The sequence below is a fragment of the Tachyglossus aculeatus genome, chromosome X4 (genome assembly GCF_015852505.1).
Source record: "Tachyglossus aculeatus isolate mTacAcu1 chromosome X4, mTacAcu1.pri, whole genome shotgun sequence".
Classification (NCBI taxonomy): Eukaryota; Metazoa; Chordata; class Mammalia; order Monotremata; family Tachyglossidae; genus Tachyglossus; species Tachyglossus aculeatus.
In genome coordinates this window covers 37,567,225-37,585,453 of record NC_052098.1, presented here as the reverse complement: position 1 = coordinate 37,585,453, position 18,229 = coordinate 37,567,225, and the positions used below count along the sequence as shown (strand labels likewise).

At 52.7% G+C, this 18,229-nt stretch overlaps 2 protein-coding genes across 2 annotated transcripts; both read left to right on the top strand.

Moving 5' to 3' along the window:
• The first annotated feature begins 504 nt into the window (after positions 1–504).
• Positions 505–9,333, top strand: LOC119947874 (phosphorylated adapter RNA export protein-like). Its single transcript, XM_038769528.1, has 6 exons — positions 505–578; positions 865–949; positions 2,927–3,510; positions 5,715–5,835; positions 7,016–7,099; positions 8,347–9,333. The coding sequence occupies exons 1-6, from the start codon at positions 505–507 to the stop codon at positions 8,566–8,568; spliced, it is 1,170 nt and encodes a 389-aa protein (XP_038625456.1). The 3' UTR covers positions 8,569–9,333.
• TEX43 (testis expressed 43) lies at positions 8,660–15,490 on the top strand. Its single transcript, XM_038769527.1, has 6 exons — positions 8,660–8,696; positions 9,907–10,049; positions 11,378–11,460; positions 12,719–12,847; positions 13,126–13,234; positions 15,219–15,490. The coding sequence occupies exons 1-6, from the start codon at positions 8,660–8,662 to the stop codon at positions 15,426–15,428; spliced, it is 711 nt and encodes a 236-aa protein (XP_038625455.1). The 3' UTR covers positions 15,429–15,490.
• Positions 15,491–18,229: the final 2,739 nt, after the last annotated feature.

Genomic DNA, 18,229 nt, shown 5'->3' with positions numbered 1-18,229 from the left:
AAGAGCTGAGGGAAAGGACGAGGTGAGGGCACAGGGAAGGAAGGATCTGACGTGAAGGATGAGGTGAGGGCGGCGGGAAGGAGCTGAGGGAGCGGCCGAGGACGGGGCGGCGGGAAGGAGCCCAGGGAAAGGACTTGGTGAGGGAGTTGGGAAAAAGCGGAGGAAAAGGACGAAGTGAGAGCGGCCGGAAGAAGTCGAGGGGGCGGGCGAGGTGAGGGGGGGCCGCCAAGAAGCTGACAAAAACCACCAAGTGAGGGCGGCGGGAAGAAGACGATGGAGAGGATGAGGCGAGGGCGGCGGGAGGGAACCGAGGGGGCGATGGAGGGGGCGGGGCGGGCGGCGGGAGGAGCCGAGGGAGACGGTGCCCAAGATGGAGGGCGGGGGGGGCGGGGGCGGCGGGCGGGAGGAGCCGAGGGAGACGGTGGCCGCCATGGGGGGCGTGGGGGGGGCGTGGGGGGGCCGGGGCGGGGGGGGCGGGAGGAGCCGAGGGAGACGGTGCCCGCCATGGAGGGCGTGGGGGGCCGGGGCGGGCGGGAGGAGCCGAGGAAGACGGTGCCCGCCATGGAGGGCGTGGGGGGGTGTGGGCGGCCGGGCGGAGCCGAGGGAGACGGTGCCCGCCATGGGGGGCGTGGGGGGGTGTGGGCGGCCGGGCGGAGCCGAGGGAGACGGTGCCCGCCATGGGGGGCGTGGGGGGGGCGTGGGCGGCCGGGCGGAGCCGAGGGAGACGGTGCCCGCCATGGGGGGCGTGGGGGCGCCGGGGCGGGCGGGCGGAGGAGAGTGGGATGGACGGTCTGGAGGGGCGGGCGGGATTAGGGGGAGCCCCGGGGCCCGGGCCCGACGGCTTCGGCCTCCCCCCGCCCCCAGGACCCCAAAGCTCCCGCCGGCCCCGGGCCCTCACGGAGCCGCGCGGACCACCAAGGAGAAGACCCCGCCCAGGGCGGCGCCCAAGGTAAGCGCCCCGTGGGCTCGCCGCGCCCGATGCGCCGCAGCGCAAATGACCGGCAATGGGCGGGAAGGAAAAGGCGGCAGGGGGGTGGCAAGCGGCGAGAGAGGTGGGGGAGGCTCTGTAGGGCGTGGGGGGGTCGGGAGCGGGAGGCTTCAGAAGGACGGACAGAGAGGAGGGACGCGCCCCCACACCCAAACACCTACCGGGAAACCTTCACCTACGTCTGTGCAGCCCTCGGGGGAGCAGGCGAATTAGCCGCGTGTGCATCACCCGGGGGAGCAGGCCTCACAGCCGCGTGTGCAGCCCCGGGGGAGCAGGCCTCACAGCCGCGTGTGCAGCCCCGGGGGAGCAGGCTTCACAGCCGCGTGTGCATCACCCGGGGAGCAGGCCTCACAGCCGCGTGTGCAGCCCCGGGGGAGCAGGCTTCACAGCCGCGTGTGCATCACCCGGGGGAGCAGGCCTCACAGCCGCGTGTGCAGCCCCGGGGGAGCAGGCTTCACAGCCGCGTGTGCAGCCCCGGGGGAGCAGGCTTCACAGCCGCGTGTGCATCACCCGGGGAGCAGGCTTCACAGCCGCGTGTGCAGCCCCGGGGGAGCAGGCTTCACAGCCGCGTGTGCATCACCCGGGGAGCAGGCTTCACAGCCGTGTGTGCAGCCCCGGGGGAGCAGGCTTCACAGCCGTGGGTGCAGCCCCGGGGGAGCAGGCTTCACAGCCGTGGGTGCCGCCCCCGGGGAGCAAGCTTCACAGCCGTGTGTGCATCACCGGAAGGGCAGGCTTCGTAGCCCCGTGTGCCGCCCCGGGGAGCAGGCTTCACGGCCGTGTGTGCAGCCCGGAGGAGCAGGCTTCATAGCAGCAGCAGCCTAAGCCCCCCCGCCACCCTTGCCCACGCTTCTGGGCCTGGCCGGGAGGTGCCACCAAAGACGGCCCTGGGTGTGAGTTTGGGGCCGTGCCCCCTTCCCCGCCCTGGTCTGCTCGCCGTTTGGGATGAAGGCTTTCCGTGTGGACCATCGGCTCCCGGGAAAGACTCCCCGCCCCGCGACTGGCCCCGGCTCCCTTTCCCGCGGGCCTCCGCCGCCCCCGCCCGAGGTCCGGCCCGGGATGCGGGGCTCGCCCCGGGCGGGGGGCGGGGGGGGAGGCGGCGGCGGGCTCAGGCTGATGGGGAAGGCCACGGCGGACCCCCAGCCCGGGGGCGCCCCCCGGCCGCTCGGCAGGCGGCGGAGCCCGGGGGGAGGCGGTCACCGCCGTCGCCGCGCAGACCCATGGCGTCGAGGTCGGGCCCGCGGAGCGGCACCGGCCGGCTTCACTGCCCGACCCTCTCCCCCTCTGCGCGCCGTCGGGGCGGGGAACCCGTCCGCCGACTCGGGCGTAGGGTAATCTCCCGAGGCCCGACTGCGGTGCTCCGCGCAGAGTAAATGCTCAATAAGTACCACCGATCGATCGATTGGCCGATCCAGCGTAGAGCCGAGCAGCCGCGTACCGGTGAGCAGGCGGACGCAGGAGGTGAGCCGGGCGGAGATTCGACGAGTGCCCGGACCGGGGCCGTGGACGTTTGGAGGGAGAGGAAAGGGAAGAACCCTCTCCTACCCCGGCCCGATTCCCCCCCCCCCTTTTTTTTTAAAGCGGGCAGCCGTCGGGGGAAGGTCGGGCACAAGCCCCCGCCCACCCCTGCCGCTTTGGCCCCACAGTAGTAAACCCTAATGCTCTTGATGAGAAGATGATGATGTTGCCGACTTGTACTTCCCCAGCGCCTAGTGCAGTGCTCTGCACACAGTAAGCGCTCAATAAACACGATTGATTGAATGGATGGATGGATGGATGGATGAATGAATGAAGGAAGGAAGGAAGGAAGGAAGGAAGAAGTCCACTGACGACGATTGCGGTCTTCTTGAGGCGCTTACTAGGTGCCGAGCACCGTATCGAGCACTGGGGCGGTTCCAAAGCTTTTTCCCGTGCCATTCATTGTGTGTCGTTCCTTCATAGAGGGCGTCGGCTGGAGGCGGCCCCTCCAGGCCGAGTCGCACCGCTGCCCTTAAACGTAAATGGGCGATGAAACACGAGAAAGCTAGAGATGACGGTTCCTCCGGTTTGGATGCCGACGACCTCCCGTGGAAAGTCAAGCGGGAGAAACGTTGCGGCCCTTCACCCATCCCGTTTGTCCCGCGCAGTCAGAAGGTGCCAGCCCGGGGCTGGGGGGAGGCCGGCGACGACGGGGCCAGCGGAGTGCTCCTGGACTGGAGTCTGGATGAGTTAGTCGCCCAGTTCAAGAAGCTGAAAATCACGGGTAGTGCTACTGAGAGCAGAAAGGCAGGGGCCAAGAATCACTTGGTGGCCGGCAAGCTCCCGAGAGTTTGGGAGGAAGACGAAGGACAGCAAGAGCCAGCCGAACGCGGGCAGGGTGCCTCCCTCATCGGAACGAGAGAAGAGAATGTAGGAATGCGCCGTCCCAAACGCAAACGGCCCTTCGAAGGAAATCCGGAGGAGGGACGAGAAGCGAATTGCAAAAGATACTATGATATTCCTGAGGCGGGTTCGGAGGAAATAGTGGCAAGGGAAATTTCCCACAGGTGAGAACTCGAATTTTTTTATTTACGTCTCTATTTTCTTTGCACGGTCTGGGTTAAAACACACGGGAAGCAGCATGGTGGAGCGGATAATAGGGCACGGGCCTGGGAATCAGAAAGGCGTGGGGTCCGATCCCCACTCCGCCACTTGTCTGCTGCGTGGCTTTGGGCAAGTCACTTCGCTTCTTTGGGCCTCAGTCACTCCCCCATCTGTAAAATGGGGATTGAGGCTGGGAGCTCCGCGTGGGACGGTGACCACGTCCAACCCGATTTGCCTGTACGTTCACCCCAACGCTTAGTATGTTGCCTGAGGGAGAGTGAGCGCTTAACAAATACCACAGCCATTATCGTTGTCTTTATGACTATCGCTGCGTGCCAGGCGCTGTGCTGAGCGCTGGGGTAGACACAAGCCAATCCAGGTGGACGCGGTCCGTGGTCCTCATGAGGCTCATGGTCTTAATCCCCATTTTACAGATGGGAGTAAGTGGGGCACAGCGAAGGGAAGTGACTCGCCCAGGGTCACACAGCAGGCAGGTGGGCGAGTCAGGATTCGAACCCAGGTCCTCCCGGACTCCCAGGCCAGTGTCCTGTCCGCGAGGCTTCGCTCCTTCTCGCCATTTAAACCAGCCTCATGGTTTAGCGGGAAACCCCGTGCCCAGGCACGCGGGAGAAACCGAGGAGTCGACCTGAAAGAAATTCACTAAGCCGCTTCTCTCTTTGCTGTCGTCTTCGCTTCTGCCGGTAGACGATTCGATTCTGAGGTGTGAAGGCCGTGAGCAATACTTGCGCTCTCTTGTCTCAGTCACCAGGGTGCCAAGTTCCAGGACGTAGGAGTGGCTAGGAGAGGGGAGGGCAGCCTTGACACAGACACGAATTGGTCTCCTGGAAGATGTTTGCAGCGCTTTAGTATTTTTGCCCTCAGAAAGATTAATAGGCTCATCCCGTTCCTGAGGAAGAGATGATTCGAAATTGTCTGGATGGATCAGAGATGCCAGTTCCTGTACGGCGTATCGTTTTCGATTTTATTATTTTCAGTTGGCCAGGGCTCGAAGGTGAGGTAGAATTTCTGGTTGTTGTTTTTTGGGGGGGAAATTCGGCCAGAACCAGACCCGCCTGGAGAATCCAGCCAAATCCAGTGGTTGTTCTGCGATTTGCTGCTTTCCTTTTGAGGTGTTTCTGGCTGGAGGCAGGTGACCCGGGGTCTTGGCTTTTGTGGTTGTTGGTTCTTTCGCTTTCTCAAACAACAACAGCAAATAAATACGATTGATAAACAACAGCGGAGCAGAGTCGGCCTCGGCGTTTTAGTTTTCCATAATTTTCTAATGTATCTTGGACTCCCGCTTGGGTCGTCTTGTCTTGTCTTATGTCGTCGAGTCATTTCCGACCCACAGCGACACCACTGACGCATCTCTCCCAGAACACCCCGCTCTCCATCTGCAGTTGTTTCGGTAGTGTATCCATAGAGTTTTCTTGGTTTACCATTGCCGCCTTCCACACAGTAAACTTTAGCCTCCGCCCTCGACTCTCTCCCTTGCCGCGGCTGCCCGGCATGGGTGAGTGTCGACTTGTAGCAGAATGCCTTCCGCTCGCTAGCCACTGCCCAAGCTAGGAATGGAATGGATAGGCCTCTGCTTGACTCTCCGACCCGTAGCCGAGACTGGTGGAGTCCTGGAAACTCTTGGGGTGTGACCCTGAGAGGGGATGGGTCTTCTTAGAAGTCACAGAGCACCTTGTCTTTGGGACCCGCTCGTTCATCTGAGCACCAGCCAAAACAGGTCAGCGGTCCGTCAGGGAGACTTCCTGGGCAGCATGAAGTGTGAATCCTGTCGTGAGGATTCCCAGTCAGGTAGGAGGGGAAATATCACTTGAGGTTTGTCTGGCCGGGTTGTTTCTTGGAGCAGAGAAGGACCTCGAGTGGAGAGTGAATAGCTACTTCAGTGGTGTCTTGTTTCTGGACTAATGTGATAACTTTTCCGCGGGTATAGAAAATCCGTCTTAGTACGTGGAGACTTGGAAAACGTAATCTTCCGCTAAAAACTTTGTGTGTTTGGTTTGAAACGAGGACAGTTCCCCAGTTCGTAGGTGGCTGGACAGATTCCAGGTAATTCATACTACCGGCAAAATGATTTCCAAGGTGTCTCTCATCACTGCAAATGATAACAACCGAGAGTGAGTGCAGAATTTACTTTTCGTGACTTTCCGTGTAGGCTACGGGTACCGCAGAAAGAGCTGATAGCCCGAGCAGTGAGAATAATTGGGACCAAAAAAGCAATTGAACTGCTGATAGAAACTGCCGAAGTGGAACAAAGTGGTGGAATCCTTAAACCGGTGAGGAAGAACTGCCCTCCTTTATGCTTTTCCATAGCAAGGCATGCCTATTGGATAGCTTCCAGACGATCAATTTTTTTTTTATGCCTCGTGGTTGGGACTTTCTTTTTTTCCTTTTTTTTCACGAATCATTCTGCGTGGCCTAGTGGATAAAGCCCGGGCCTGGGAGTCACTTGCTGTCTGTGTGACCTTGGGAGAGTCAATTAACTTCTCTGGCCCTCAGTTTCCTGCCCTGTAAAGTGGGGATTTAATTCCTGTTCCCCCTCCTACTTGATTAGGTCCCATCTGATCAGCTTGTATCTACTCCAGCTAAACCCCGGTTCTTTTCACCGACAACTCTAGTAAGTTGTCCAAAATTGGAATTCCCAGGAAGCGGAATTTTTCCTTCTCTCTCATGCGGCCCAGGCAGCTGAAAGAGCAATAAGGCTCAGGGTCGGCTTCAGACGGTAAGGAAGGGAAGCCATTGCTTCAGGGTACAGGCCAGGGGGTAGAGGAATAGCCCTGGCACCCGGCAGCAGCAGTGGCCCTATCAGGTCTCCCCACCCTGGGGCACCCTGGCAGGGAGAAAGCGAAGATACGATTGATTGAATAGATCCCCGCTCTCTCCAGCCAACCTGCCCTGGGGCAGAGGTGGTGCTGAGAAGCTTCCCAGTCAGTTGATCAGTCATATTTATTTAGTGCTTCCTGCGTGCACAACACTGTATTAAGCTCTTGGGAGAGTACAACAGAACAGTATAACAGAAACAGTCCCTGCCCATAGTGAGCTTAGACTTAGACTGGTGCATTCCTGGTCATATCGAGTGTATCTCTGTTCCCAGCAGGCTGCTACTGTCCTGCACTACTGGAGATTGGCCTTGAAATCATGGTGTAATGTATTGTATCCACTCGAGGGGTCGCTTCAGTGCAGGGGGTTAACTTGTATCCACTCTGGAACTTAGTGTTTGACGCATAGTAATCGTGTAACAGATACCATAAAAAAAACACACAGCAGCTGGTCAGGGCCCATGTCTGTCACTCTCACTACGTCCTTCCAAGTGCCTGGTGCAGTGCTCTGTGCACCGGGGGACCTCAGTAAATACAGATGAGTCTGACGTCTAATTGATGTAGTGGGCTTTTAAGAGTCTGGCTGATGGTCTGTCAGGTGGGTGAATATAAATGATGCTTGTATTCATTTACGTAGGATGGAAGTGGAAGAGAAACACCCGGAGAAGTCTATCTGAATGTCTTGAGAAACACTAAAAGCCTAACCGCCGAGCAAATTGAGGTAAAAATCGTGTTGGCGCCGTGCCGCTCAGGGAACAGGAGGTTTGGTAGCTATTACTCAGGGAACCACGCACAAGGCTGAGACGGCCAACGATCAATCAAGGGCATCTATTGAGCGCTGCCTGTGTGCCGAGCACTGTACTAGGAGCTTGGGAGAGAGCAAGACAGTCTCTGGGTACTTTCACGTGTGGGCTTCCTTTCAGGTAATGGGTGTGGTTCAGCGAGGCTGACCAAGTTGTCCTTGGCCCCTTCGATTTGGGCCTTGTGCCCTATCAGGCTGCTCGTCCATCTTCTGAGAGGTCCTTCTTTATTCCGCAGCTGGCCCAGCATGGGCCCAGTGGACCCCTGGACCACTGCTGAGATGTGGGAAAGCTTTGATAAAATCATATCATGAAATCATTGCCTTCATAGGAAGTCCAGTCCTGCCTCCCCTTTGCCTTCACATTTCCCATCCTCTGTAGACCCCATTCTCCCCTCCCTCCATCCCTGCTCCGTTCTTCCATCCATCTTTGGGAGATTTGGGTGAAACCCTGGTGGCAACATTATGAGAGATAGTGACATGCATATATGCATGCTGGAAGTCCCGGGACGTATGGCGCAATTGGGTCAAGAAGTCTGCACATCAAGTCAAAAGGATGTAACCTCAAACCAGTTTTGTCACAGGAACAATGCTGAACCTTCCTGAACCAAGGTCAGATCCTCTAATGCTACCAAAAATTGCCCAGAATTGGGTACTCAGCCAACTCTCGATGAATGTTACGGCTACAATAATGTATTTATAGCCAAATCAGGGAGGTTCTGAGATAGGGTAGGCAACTTTTACTTAGTGAGATCCTGTTGGGTTTTGTGGGAGTGGCCGCTCCCTTCTGCACTGTGTACACCTAAGGAGAATTCCTGGCTGCGTGGATGGGATCAGTCCACTGAGAGTCAATCTCTTTTTGCAAAGCTGTTTTGTGATTTTTGCTAAGCCCTTGCTTGAGGAAAGCAATCTCTCCCCTGATATTTTTTCTCTGTCTTGCTTTCTCTCTCTCTCTCTCTCTCTCTCTCTCTCTCTCTCTCTCCCTCCCTCCCTCCCTCCCTCCCCCCTCTCCCTGTCTCCCCCCCATCCCTTCCAATAGTCAGTTGAATAAAATTCCCAGCCTGGGCAGAACTGAAATTTCTATCTAATCACATAAATCTTTCTGTATAGAATATTTATTAGCAAGGTCTCATTACTTGGTAGTTAATTAAGTTGATGTCTTTTTTAAGGAAATTTTCTGTGAGGAACAAAAATGCAAAAATATACATCAAGAGGATGCTGAGAAGAGAAGCCTTCATATCTGGAGGGGAAAATTGAAATATCGCAATTTTAAAGAAGATTGTGACCCTTCAAGCAAAGCATTGCCCCCCCCAGAAGATTCAAAGGAAGAAGGCAGTGAAACAAAGTTAGGTTCAGAGGAAGCAGTCAAGGTTGTTCCTCCTCATGATTGAGAGGTCTCTTAATGGTACCCTGAATCTGTTTTTTTACACAAAAATTGTTTAAAAACCTTAAAGTTAGTCATTATGTTGTTTAATTAGGACCATGTTGGTGGTTTTTGTGTGCAACATGGTCAAGAAAAGTTCTGGGCTGGGGAAGGAATCGGTTCCTTTCATATTTGGGGAATTAATCTAATATGGGTTTACGGTTTTCTTTCTATTTCCTCTAATTTCAATTTTAAATTTAATATCTATGTGAAACATATGAGGCCTTTCTTAATATCCTCTGAATAAAACAGTTGTTGAAGGGCAGTAGGGGCATTTCTGGTTTCAATTTTAGCTGGATCAGTTCTTTCTCTTTAGAAGAATATGTAGTCAAGGCTCTTCACAAGATGGGACATGACTTGGGCTATTCACTTGCTCACTAGTATCTCTTGACCTGTATGAGCTCTTTTAAAGAACAGTCCCATCCAACTGATTGTACTCTGTACATGATTCTTTGGGGGCTATTCCTGGAAAAGAGACCCAATTTTGCAGTTGAAAAATTAACTGTTCATTTTTTCAATTCTGGTACTGCAGAGAACTGTGATGTCTAGTTGTTACCTCTCCATGTACAATAATTTTCACCAGCCCGATCATCTTCTTCTTAGTCTTAACCATGAGGAGTAAGGGACACATAATTTCCAAAGAGGTTTCAACCTAAAACCTTAATTTGGTCAGAACTGATGGCCTTTCAAGCACAAAATCTGATCTGTTTGATGTGTGAAAATAAAAATAAACTTTGGCAGTTTACTTGGCTTCCTACCTTCTTTGACTATCTTTACAAAAAAATCCAACTCACTTTTCCCTAAAATCTCAAAATACATCTTTTCTTCAAGAATAGCAACATGGGTGGTTCGTGTAGCAGAAATGCTTCCAGAATTAACAGGAGATATTATGAAGAATCATTTTGATAATGGAATCCAAAAACCTAAATTATGGAAAGGTATTTCTCCAGTACAAAGAGAATTGAATTCCATATATGCACCCCAAAATTTTATCAAGTAAAAATTGCTCATCCTCTCAATATCAGTCGGACAGTTTTCTTTACACTGGACACGTGAGCTATAGTAGGGGTGGGGTGGGGGCAACCTTTTGATGGTGAGTGTGGGAGTGGTGACCTTAGGGCCAAGAGCTGAAGTGGTGTGAGGAAGTATGGGGCTCTGAGGAGGCGGGAGGAGAAAAAGAGAAAGAAAGAGAGGAAAAGTAGGGGAGGAAGGGAAGGGTTGTCACAATCTCAGTTGCGCTGACCCCTGCAGTGGCTGTTTGAACCTCCCGGGTATGTGCGGTGACAGTGCTCATACCCGGCCCCAGGGAGCCGGAGCTGCAGTGGCTACCAGTCCCAGGGGCTGCCCGGCAGTAAGTCACCGGTGCTTGTGTGGCAGGCCGGTGGCTCTGGGGCAGGAAGCTGTGTGGCTACTGGCCCTGCTGTAGCTCTGGTGCCCCGGCCGCACCTGGTGCCCACAGCCGTGCTCCATGGATGAGGGTTTTCCTCGGCTAAGTTTCCCCTCTGCAGATCACACCCTCCACCTTCCACCTTGGCATTTATGCACTCAACAGCCACCAGCAGCATATCAGTACATAGTTGTGCATTGATAGATATCACTCTTTAAGCACTTATTCATACACCCGTCCACCTTTTCCTTCTCTTTTTCCTCCTAGCGATGATTTCTTCTTTATCTGTAGAACCCATTAGAGAAGCAGCGTGGCTCAGTGGAAAGAGCACGGGCTTTGGAGTCAGAGGTCATGGGTTCAAATCCCGGCTCTGCCAATTGTCAGCTGTGTGACTTTGGGCAAGTCACTGAACTTCTCTGTGCCTCAGTTACCTCATCTGTAAAATGGGGATTAAAACTGTGAGCCCTACGTGGGACAACCTGATCACCTTGTAACCTCTCTAGCGCTTAGAACAGTGCATTGCACATAGTAAGCACTTAATAAATGCCATCATTATGATTATTATTACTTTAGTTGTGGGCAGGGATTAGGTTTTTTCCCCTTAGTGTATTCTCCCAAGTTCTTAGTATTGGGCCATGAATTCAACTGGTGCTCAAAAATACTATAGATTGATTGGCTGATTTTCCCCTCCAAGGGGTGGGGAGGGCCAGTTATCCTGCCCCAAAATGTGTGCGGGGTGGGGGGTAAGCTACCGGTTTCTCTCAGCCTCATGGAAATCTTAGGGGGCCAATATCTCTCCACCCCCTCCACCCTGGAGTTGGCAAGTCTGTCGAATATGAATTATAGCTGTCCAACCTGTACTTCCACTCTAGTGTGAATCCAGGGAAAAGAGCCCTGGTCTGTCCTACAGGAGACTTGGATTTTAGTTCTGCTTGTGCCTGCTGGGGCTATGTCACCCAAGTGGTGAAGGATTCTGACTGAATCACTACCTACGGCATTCCACAAGGTAATAATAATAATAGTAATGATGGTATTTGGTAAGCACCTACTATGTGCCAAGCACTGTTCTAAGCACTGGGGTAGATACAAGGTAATCAGGTTGTCCCATGTGGGGCTCACAGTCTTAATCCCCATTTTACAGATGAGGGAACCGAGGCACAGAGAAGTGAAGTGACTTGCCCAAGGTCACACAGCAGACATGTGGCAGAGCCTGGATTAGAACCCATGACCTTCTGACTGCCAGGCCCGTGCTCTATCCACTAAGCCACGCTGCTTCACAAGGTGGACTGGCCCAGGAAGAATCCTGAAAATCAGCCAGCGAACACAGGTAGGGAAGATGGCATTGGCTATCTAATGGAGCCGTCTGCCGGGTCACGGTGCTGTGCCGCAGCATCAGCACTCCGCGGTGGTCATCTCGACCAAACCTGGGTCCTGCTTGCAATTAACCTCTGCGATCGCTTTGTCCAAGTTCCTGTACCCCCACCTGTGCACTCGTTCATTGCATTCCAGGCCTCAGTGGGAACCGTGCTGGCTGGGACAAGACAGTGAGAGTGGGGCTGTGCAAAGAATACAGTATCACCGTAATCAAATCCTCCGTGCGGGATGTCAATCCTGAAATCTCAGATGAGAGGGAAGAGGTCAGGGCTGGAGAGGTAGATTTGGGAATCAACCACGGAGAAGTGGATTTGAAGCTGTGGGGGCAAATGAGGAAGAGGAAGGGGTGGATCTTGGAAATGTGCAGGTAAAACAGAGGATTTAGTGCCAGACTGGAGAATATGGAAGTTGAAATAGAGGGTGGAGTCAACAATGACAAGTTTCTGGGCTTCAGGCATAAGAAGAGAAGTGGTTTTGTCAACTGGGATAGAAAAGCTCGGTGTTGGAAAGGATTTAAGGGGAGAGATGGGGACTAGCAATAAAGGAGGCATTCTCACACTGGGCCAAAGCTTAGGTAGCAGGGCAGCATGGCACTGGGCATCAACTGTCAACTGTATGCACTCCTGGCACAAAATGCTTTACTTTGAATTGGCTGTTTGGTTTCGAGAATCCCAACTTCACTTTGCAGTTAGCTAAGCCCAATTGCCACCTCCCCAATCCCTGGCCTAGTGGAAAGAGTGCAGTCCCGGAAGTGCCTCTTGTGTGGTAATAATAATATTATAATGATAATAATAATAATAATAATAATAATAATAATAATAATAATTGTGGTGTTTGTTAAGTGCTTACTATGTGCCAGGCACTGTACTAAGCACTGGGGTGGATACAAGCAAATTGGGTTGGACACAGTCCCTGTTCCACATGGGGCTCATCTCCATTTGATAGATGAGGGAACTGAGGCACAGAGAAGTGAAGTGACTTGCCCTGTGACACATAGCAGACCAATGGCAGGGCCAGGATTAGAACCCATGACCTTCTGACTCCCAGGCCCGAGCTCTATCCACTGCACCAGGTCTTGGGCAACGCACTTAACTTCTCTGTTTCAGTTTCCTAATCAGTAAAATGGGGATTCAATATCTGTTCTCCCTCCCACTTAGACTGTGAGCCTCATGTTGGACAAGGGCTATGCCTGATCTGATATCTTGTTTCGATCCCAGAGTTTAGTACAGTGCTGGGCACTTAACGCTTAACAGAGGTCATCATCAGTAGGCTGCGATCAGTGGTTGCCCTGGCTACCAAAGTGCCAAAGGGCGGTGGGCAGGGCCGGTTGCACAATAAAGGTCTGTCTTTGTCATAGAAGCCACAGGCAACAGCGGCAAGGCCCAGAAGCCTTTGAGTGTGGGGCAGCAGGCACACAGCGAAGCTGTCAAGGCAGAAGCATGGCTGCTGCTCCCACCTCCGATGGGCCAGGCAAGGATGTCCAGAGGTGAGGGGGCGGACAGGAGCTGAAGGCGATGGAGTCGGCAATGGAGGGGGAGTCGATGAGGGCGGCGGTTGGGAACCGAGGGAGCCAGCGATGGAGAGGAAGTCGAGGCGGGAGGAGGGTGGGAGCTGAGGTGATGGAAATTGGACAGATAAGCATTTAAGAGGGCAAAGCAGTCTCCTGTGTCAGGGGCAGAGGGGGTGATGTGGGAGGGGTTGGTGGGGCGGGGCGGGGGAAGAGGGTGCGCCAGACTAGGCCCGACACCTCTGTTGTCCCCACAGCACCACTGGGCACCAGCCACGCTTTGCTGTACGGCAGGCAGGGCTGCTCCCGCACCGCTACGTGATGCCCTGGAAGTATGACATGGTAAACCGCAGTGTGGTGAAGAAGGTAAGTGCCCACTGGAGTGGGCGTGCCAGTATGCACATGTGTACCCCCATGAGTGTAGCCTGCAGAACAATAATAACGCTAATAATGGCGATTTTTAAGCGCTTACTATGTGTCAAGCACTGTTCTAAGCGCTGGAGTAGATAATATTAATTATGGTATTTGTTAAGTGCTTACTGTGTGCCAAGCACTGTTCTAAGCGCTGGGGGAGATACAAGGTGATCAGGTTGTCCCACGTGGGGCTCACAGTCGTCATCCCCATTTTCCAGATAAGGTAACCGAGGCACAGAGAAGTTAAGTGACTTGCCCAAAGTCACACAGCTGACAGGATTAGAACCCCTTGACCTCTGACTCCCAAGCCCATGCTCTTGCCACTAAGCCGTGCAGCTTCTCCTAAACTAATCAGGTTGGACATAGTCCCTGTCCCCCATGAGGCTCACAGTCTTAATCCCCATTTTACAGATGAGGGAACTGAGAAGTGAAGTGACTTCCCCAGGGTCACACAGCAGACAAGTGGCAGAGCCGGGTTTACAACCCAGTTCCTTCTGATTCCCAGGCCCGTGCTGTGTCGGTACCCGTGTGTTTACTCCTGTGAGCGTAGTCTGTGGAAGGCCCCATGGGCACGAGCGGGGCGAGGGCCATTTTCCTGTACAGCTGCACACAGGCAGAGGGAGGCATGGCTCCGTCAGCCTCTGTTTATGTGCTCCAGGAATGACTCGGGCGGAGTCTCAGTGGCAGCGAGATCGTCTTCCTCCAGGTCTCCCCCAGAGCCAGGTGATAGGCCCCTTTCTTTCTGACTTCCCCTTTCCCTTCTTACCCTCACTGCATCCCTTTTTCCTGCTCCTTTCCTCCACATTACTGGTAACTTTGGTCTCCTAAACCCAGAAGCGTGGTTTGCCAGAGACACCCCCAACCCCAAGCGCTCACAACTGCCACATACATACACATGCAGACCTGCACACATGAGTCCATAACCCCTGAAGACTCGTGCATTCAACTTGCACCCACAAGGCACAGACACGCCCAGTGAGAAACATAGGTATTCTTACATAGACATGCTGTCGGATACATACGCTTTGGTAGTGGCCAACTTTTACTCTTCAGCTTTAGGTGAATTTGGGTTGGGGCATCTCTTCCCCTGTTGGCGTATGGTGTTGCTTAATTCCCTTTCCACTGCCTGTCCCCCATCATTCAATCAGTCAATCAATCAATCAATTGTATTTATTGAGCACTTACTGTTTGGAGAGCACTGTACTAAGTGCTTGGGAGGGTACAATCTAATAATATAACAGAGTTGTTAGACACATTCCCATTGTGACCATCGTTCCTTGACTGGAAGTCAAAGTACCCTGATGGGGAAAGGGCTGACGTTTCACATACTAGTTGCTCCCAGGTAGGACTGTTGCAACACAAGTGTCACAGATCCAGAAAGAGAGACCACATGAATGTCTATACACCTACTCTCTAGCGAAGCTCCACGTTTTCAGCTTTTGTCCATCTGGGTACCTCCTTGATGAGCTGCCTTGATGGACATTCTCTCCTATTTCAGCAGATGTCTGCAAGCTGGCTTTGCTTCCTGATATTGTTTAAGGCCCAGATATCCAATGGTGGGGTTTGGGAGAAGGGCAGGACCACCTTTTACTTTCCTGGCCCCCTTGCAGGGATAGCCATGGCCAGAGCAATGGGTCCCCTGGAAGCTGGGGAAATATAGATATCCATGTACCTAAGGAGTCCAAGGTCAAGAAACTAGTAGTATTTATTGAGTGCTCTGTGTGTAGAGTACTGTATAAGCACTAGGTAGAGCACAATAGAATTAGTTGACATGATCCCTACTCTCAATGATCTTTTACAGTTTAGCAGCCCTCTGTGTCACCTGTCTCTCCACCCCTCAAGCTGATCAGGCAATTGACAATTCCAGGAATTTTTTAGTAGGAATAATGACCTGCTGTACATAAAAATGTCCAACAACTGCTCTTTCTTCCTCTAGCATGCACAGATGGCCGGGATCTATGCTGGTCCCCTAGAAGACCCTCTGTTTCTGGGGCAGTGTGAAAGACTTTGCCATGGGGAAAATCGAAGAACGGTACTGCAGAAAATTCCAGAGGAAAGGAAAATTGCAGACATTCCTTTATACTCTCCTCTCGCCAAATACCAAAGTACCATAATTTCTCATGGATGCAGGAGGAAATTGATCTGACCTGAAGGAAAACACAATGAAAAACGCATTTCCCTTAGTGTTCTGGAATTTTTCATCCTTGTGCGTTGGCATTGCCCTGGCCTAATCTAATTTGTCTTTGTTTTTGTAAAAGCTGGACTAGACTGGAAAATACCCAATACCTTAAACCACTTCCAGATTGCTATCCCAATTTGCATAGAAGACCAGGTTCTTGGTTAACTCTCGGCACCATTTAGATCTTCCCCGAGGAACCACCTGAGCAGAGAGCTAGCCAAAGGACAATTCACGCTTCTTCACGTCATTTTCCTCTCCTTGGACGCCTCCGCTCTACCTTGTTGCCTTCGGAGACCTCTTTCTGACCAGAAGGTGTCTCTGTTGCCTAGATTTAGAAAGAAAAAGGGTTTTACTGCTGAAAGGGAAAAACCGGAGACAATAAAAATGATGGTATTTGTTAAGTGCTTACTATGTGCCAAGCACTGTTCTAAGCGCTGGAGACAAGCACCCTTTAAGGGTGCTAAAGAGTGTGAAAACACAGAGAGTGCCTCTGTGATGGTTAAATGCTGTTGGCAGAGGAGTACTGTGGAAAAGATTGCCATAAAACGTTAAGATTTTGCTTTAAGACATTCAGCCCCATATATTGTAGAGCTGACAGTTCCCTTGATCGTGAACACCAAAGAAGACTTTTGGAGAACCCACCCACTGTAGCCTTGGCAGAGCACTGACCGCAATGGGAGAAGAGGGTTTGTCAAACAAGGATGACAGGGCCCAGACAGGGAAGAGGGAGGGAGGCGTGGAGGTTTAGTCGGGGAAGAAGTGGAAGGTGAAGGCAGTGAGAGAAGGAGGGCCAGGTCCCTTCCCCCTATTTTTATCTCCAGTGTCCTGATGTTCCGGAGCTCCACGCAATTGGAGGGAAGGGGGTGGGGGGCATGAGAAAGATGGACAGAGAGAGGGGCTGGGATTTCAGACACAAACACGTACCGGGAAACATTCACCTACAGGCCTGCAGCCCAGAGGAGCAGGCTACAACGACAGCAGCAGTAAAGTGTAGAACCGACAATCGCTGCCATGTACCAGTGAGAAGGCGGTTACAGTAGGCGAGTGGGGTGGGGATATGATGAGTGCCTGGACCAGGGTGGTGGCCGTTTGGAGGGAGAGGAAGGAGCGGATCCGGGCAATGGACTGGATGCCAGAGTTGAAAGGAATCAAGGACATCAAGGACAATGTCAAGTTGTGGCCTTTAGAAAAGGAGGAGAGTGGTGGTGTCAACCATGACCAGAAAGCTACATGGGCAGGAGGGAAATCAGTGATCCTGCAACACCTATAAAATCCTGCTGAAGTTGGTTTATTTCTCTTTTTTTTTTTAGTGGACAGAGGGAGAGATGATAGGGGAAAGACATGTACAAGCCCCTGTTTGTCACTGCCGCTTTAGCCCACTACCACCCAGAAAGCTGCCTGCTATCCCCAGGAACAATAGATAAGCAGGTGGTGTTGTCCTCTAGACATCCTCTAGAAGTCTCTAAGCTCCTAGAGGGAGAGAAAAAGATGGGAAAGAGAGAGAGTGTGCTTGAGAAAGATGGAGAGCAAGAGCAGATCTGGTATTCCAAACAAAAACATGTATAAAGAAACATTCACATGTCTTCAGCCCCGGGGAGCAGGCTACAACAGCAGCAGTTCTCAAGTATAGAACTGAACAACTGCTCCCGTGTATTCAACCCTTCCACCACAGCCATCTCTATGGAATCTGATGCTTGTTCTTCAAACAGGAGAAAGGTCCTCTCACAGATTTGCTTCCCACCACCACCTCTCCCCTCAAACCATCCCCAGGAGTAACTGCTGCTGGGGTCAGGTCCCCCATGGACCAAGCAATACATGAGGCAGTTAGGGGACCAGAAGTCCAGAATTTGACCGGGGGGGTGGTTGGGGGGGATGCCAACCAGGCACTCTGAACCCTCCACTACATTTCTAAAGCCATGATAAAAACCAGACAGTGGCAATTGTCTTGCCAGGCAGTGGTGGTTGCCTCAGGGAGTGAATAGCACTTTCCATAGAGATGGTAACAGTAATGGTACCTATTAAGTACTTAGTATGTGCTAAATCTTGGGTAATTACAAGGAAAACAGAAACATCCCTGTCCAACAATCTAAATGGGGGCAGACAGATTCAGAAAACAATATGAATGAAATAAAAAATAAAAAGGTACAAAATCCACAATCCAAGAAAAAGTGTAAAATGAAGTAGCTAAGCAGTTCTCAGACCTAGACATCTTCACACTCCCTCGGTCCGGACCTAGTTTTTGATTACATATCTCTGCAACCTCTCCAGCTTTTGATAGTTTTGAAAGCTCCTGGAAGGCAATTGGCCTCTTTTCCCTAGGACTGACTTCAGATAAGTGATCACCTGACCCGTCCAAGATGGTGGTGAAACCAGACCTTCCTAAGATGGCTGTGGCATACAACATCAGAGGGGTCAGGGCGTCACTGGATCTGACATGCAGAGTCCCTTTTGATTCCCCCCCCCCACCCTCCCCCGTCCCCACTCACTCCCCGTGACATTGCACAGTGTGTGTGGCAATCATCTTGGGAAGGTATCGGTTCTCTGGCAATTCTCCACTTCCACATCCCTCTCCTAACACTTCCCCCTCAAAAGAAAAACGTCTTTGAAATGGTGTGTTCAGCTGTTCACTTATTTAAGTGTGGCCGAATCGCCAGTTTCCCTCCCTTCATCCTCCCCTCCCACTTCCCCAGGCCCCAGAAGCCTTCAGAAGCCTGGCAAGGGAGTATAATGCCAGGGAACGCAAGGATCTGAGGGACAGCAGCGAGGGA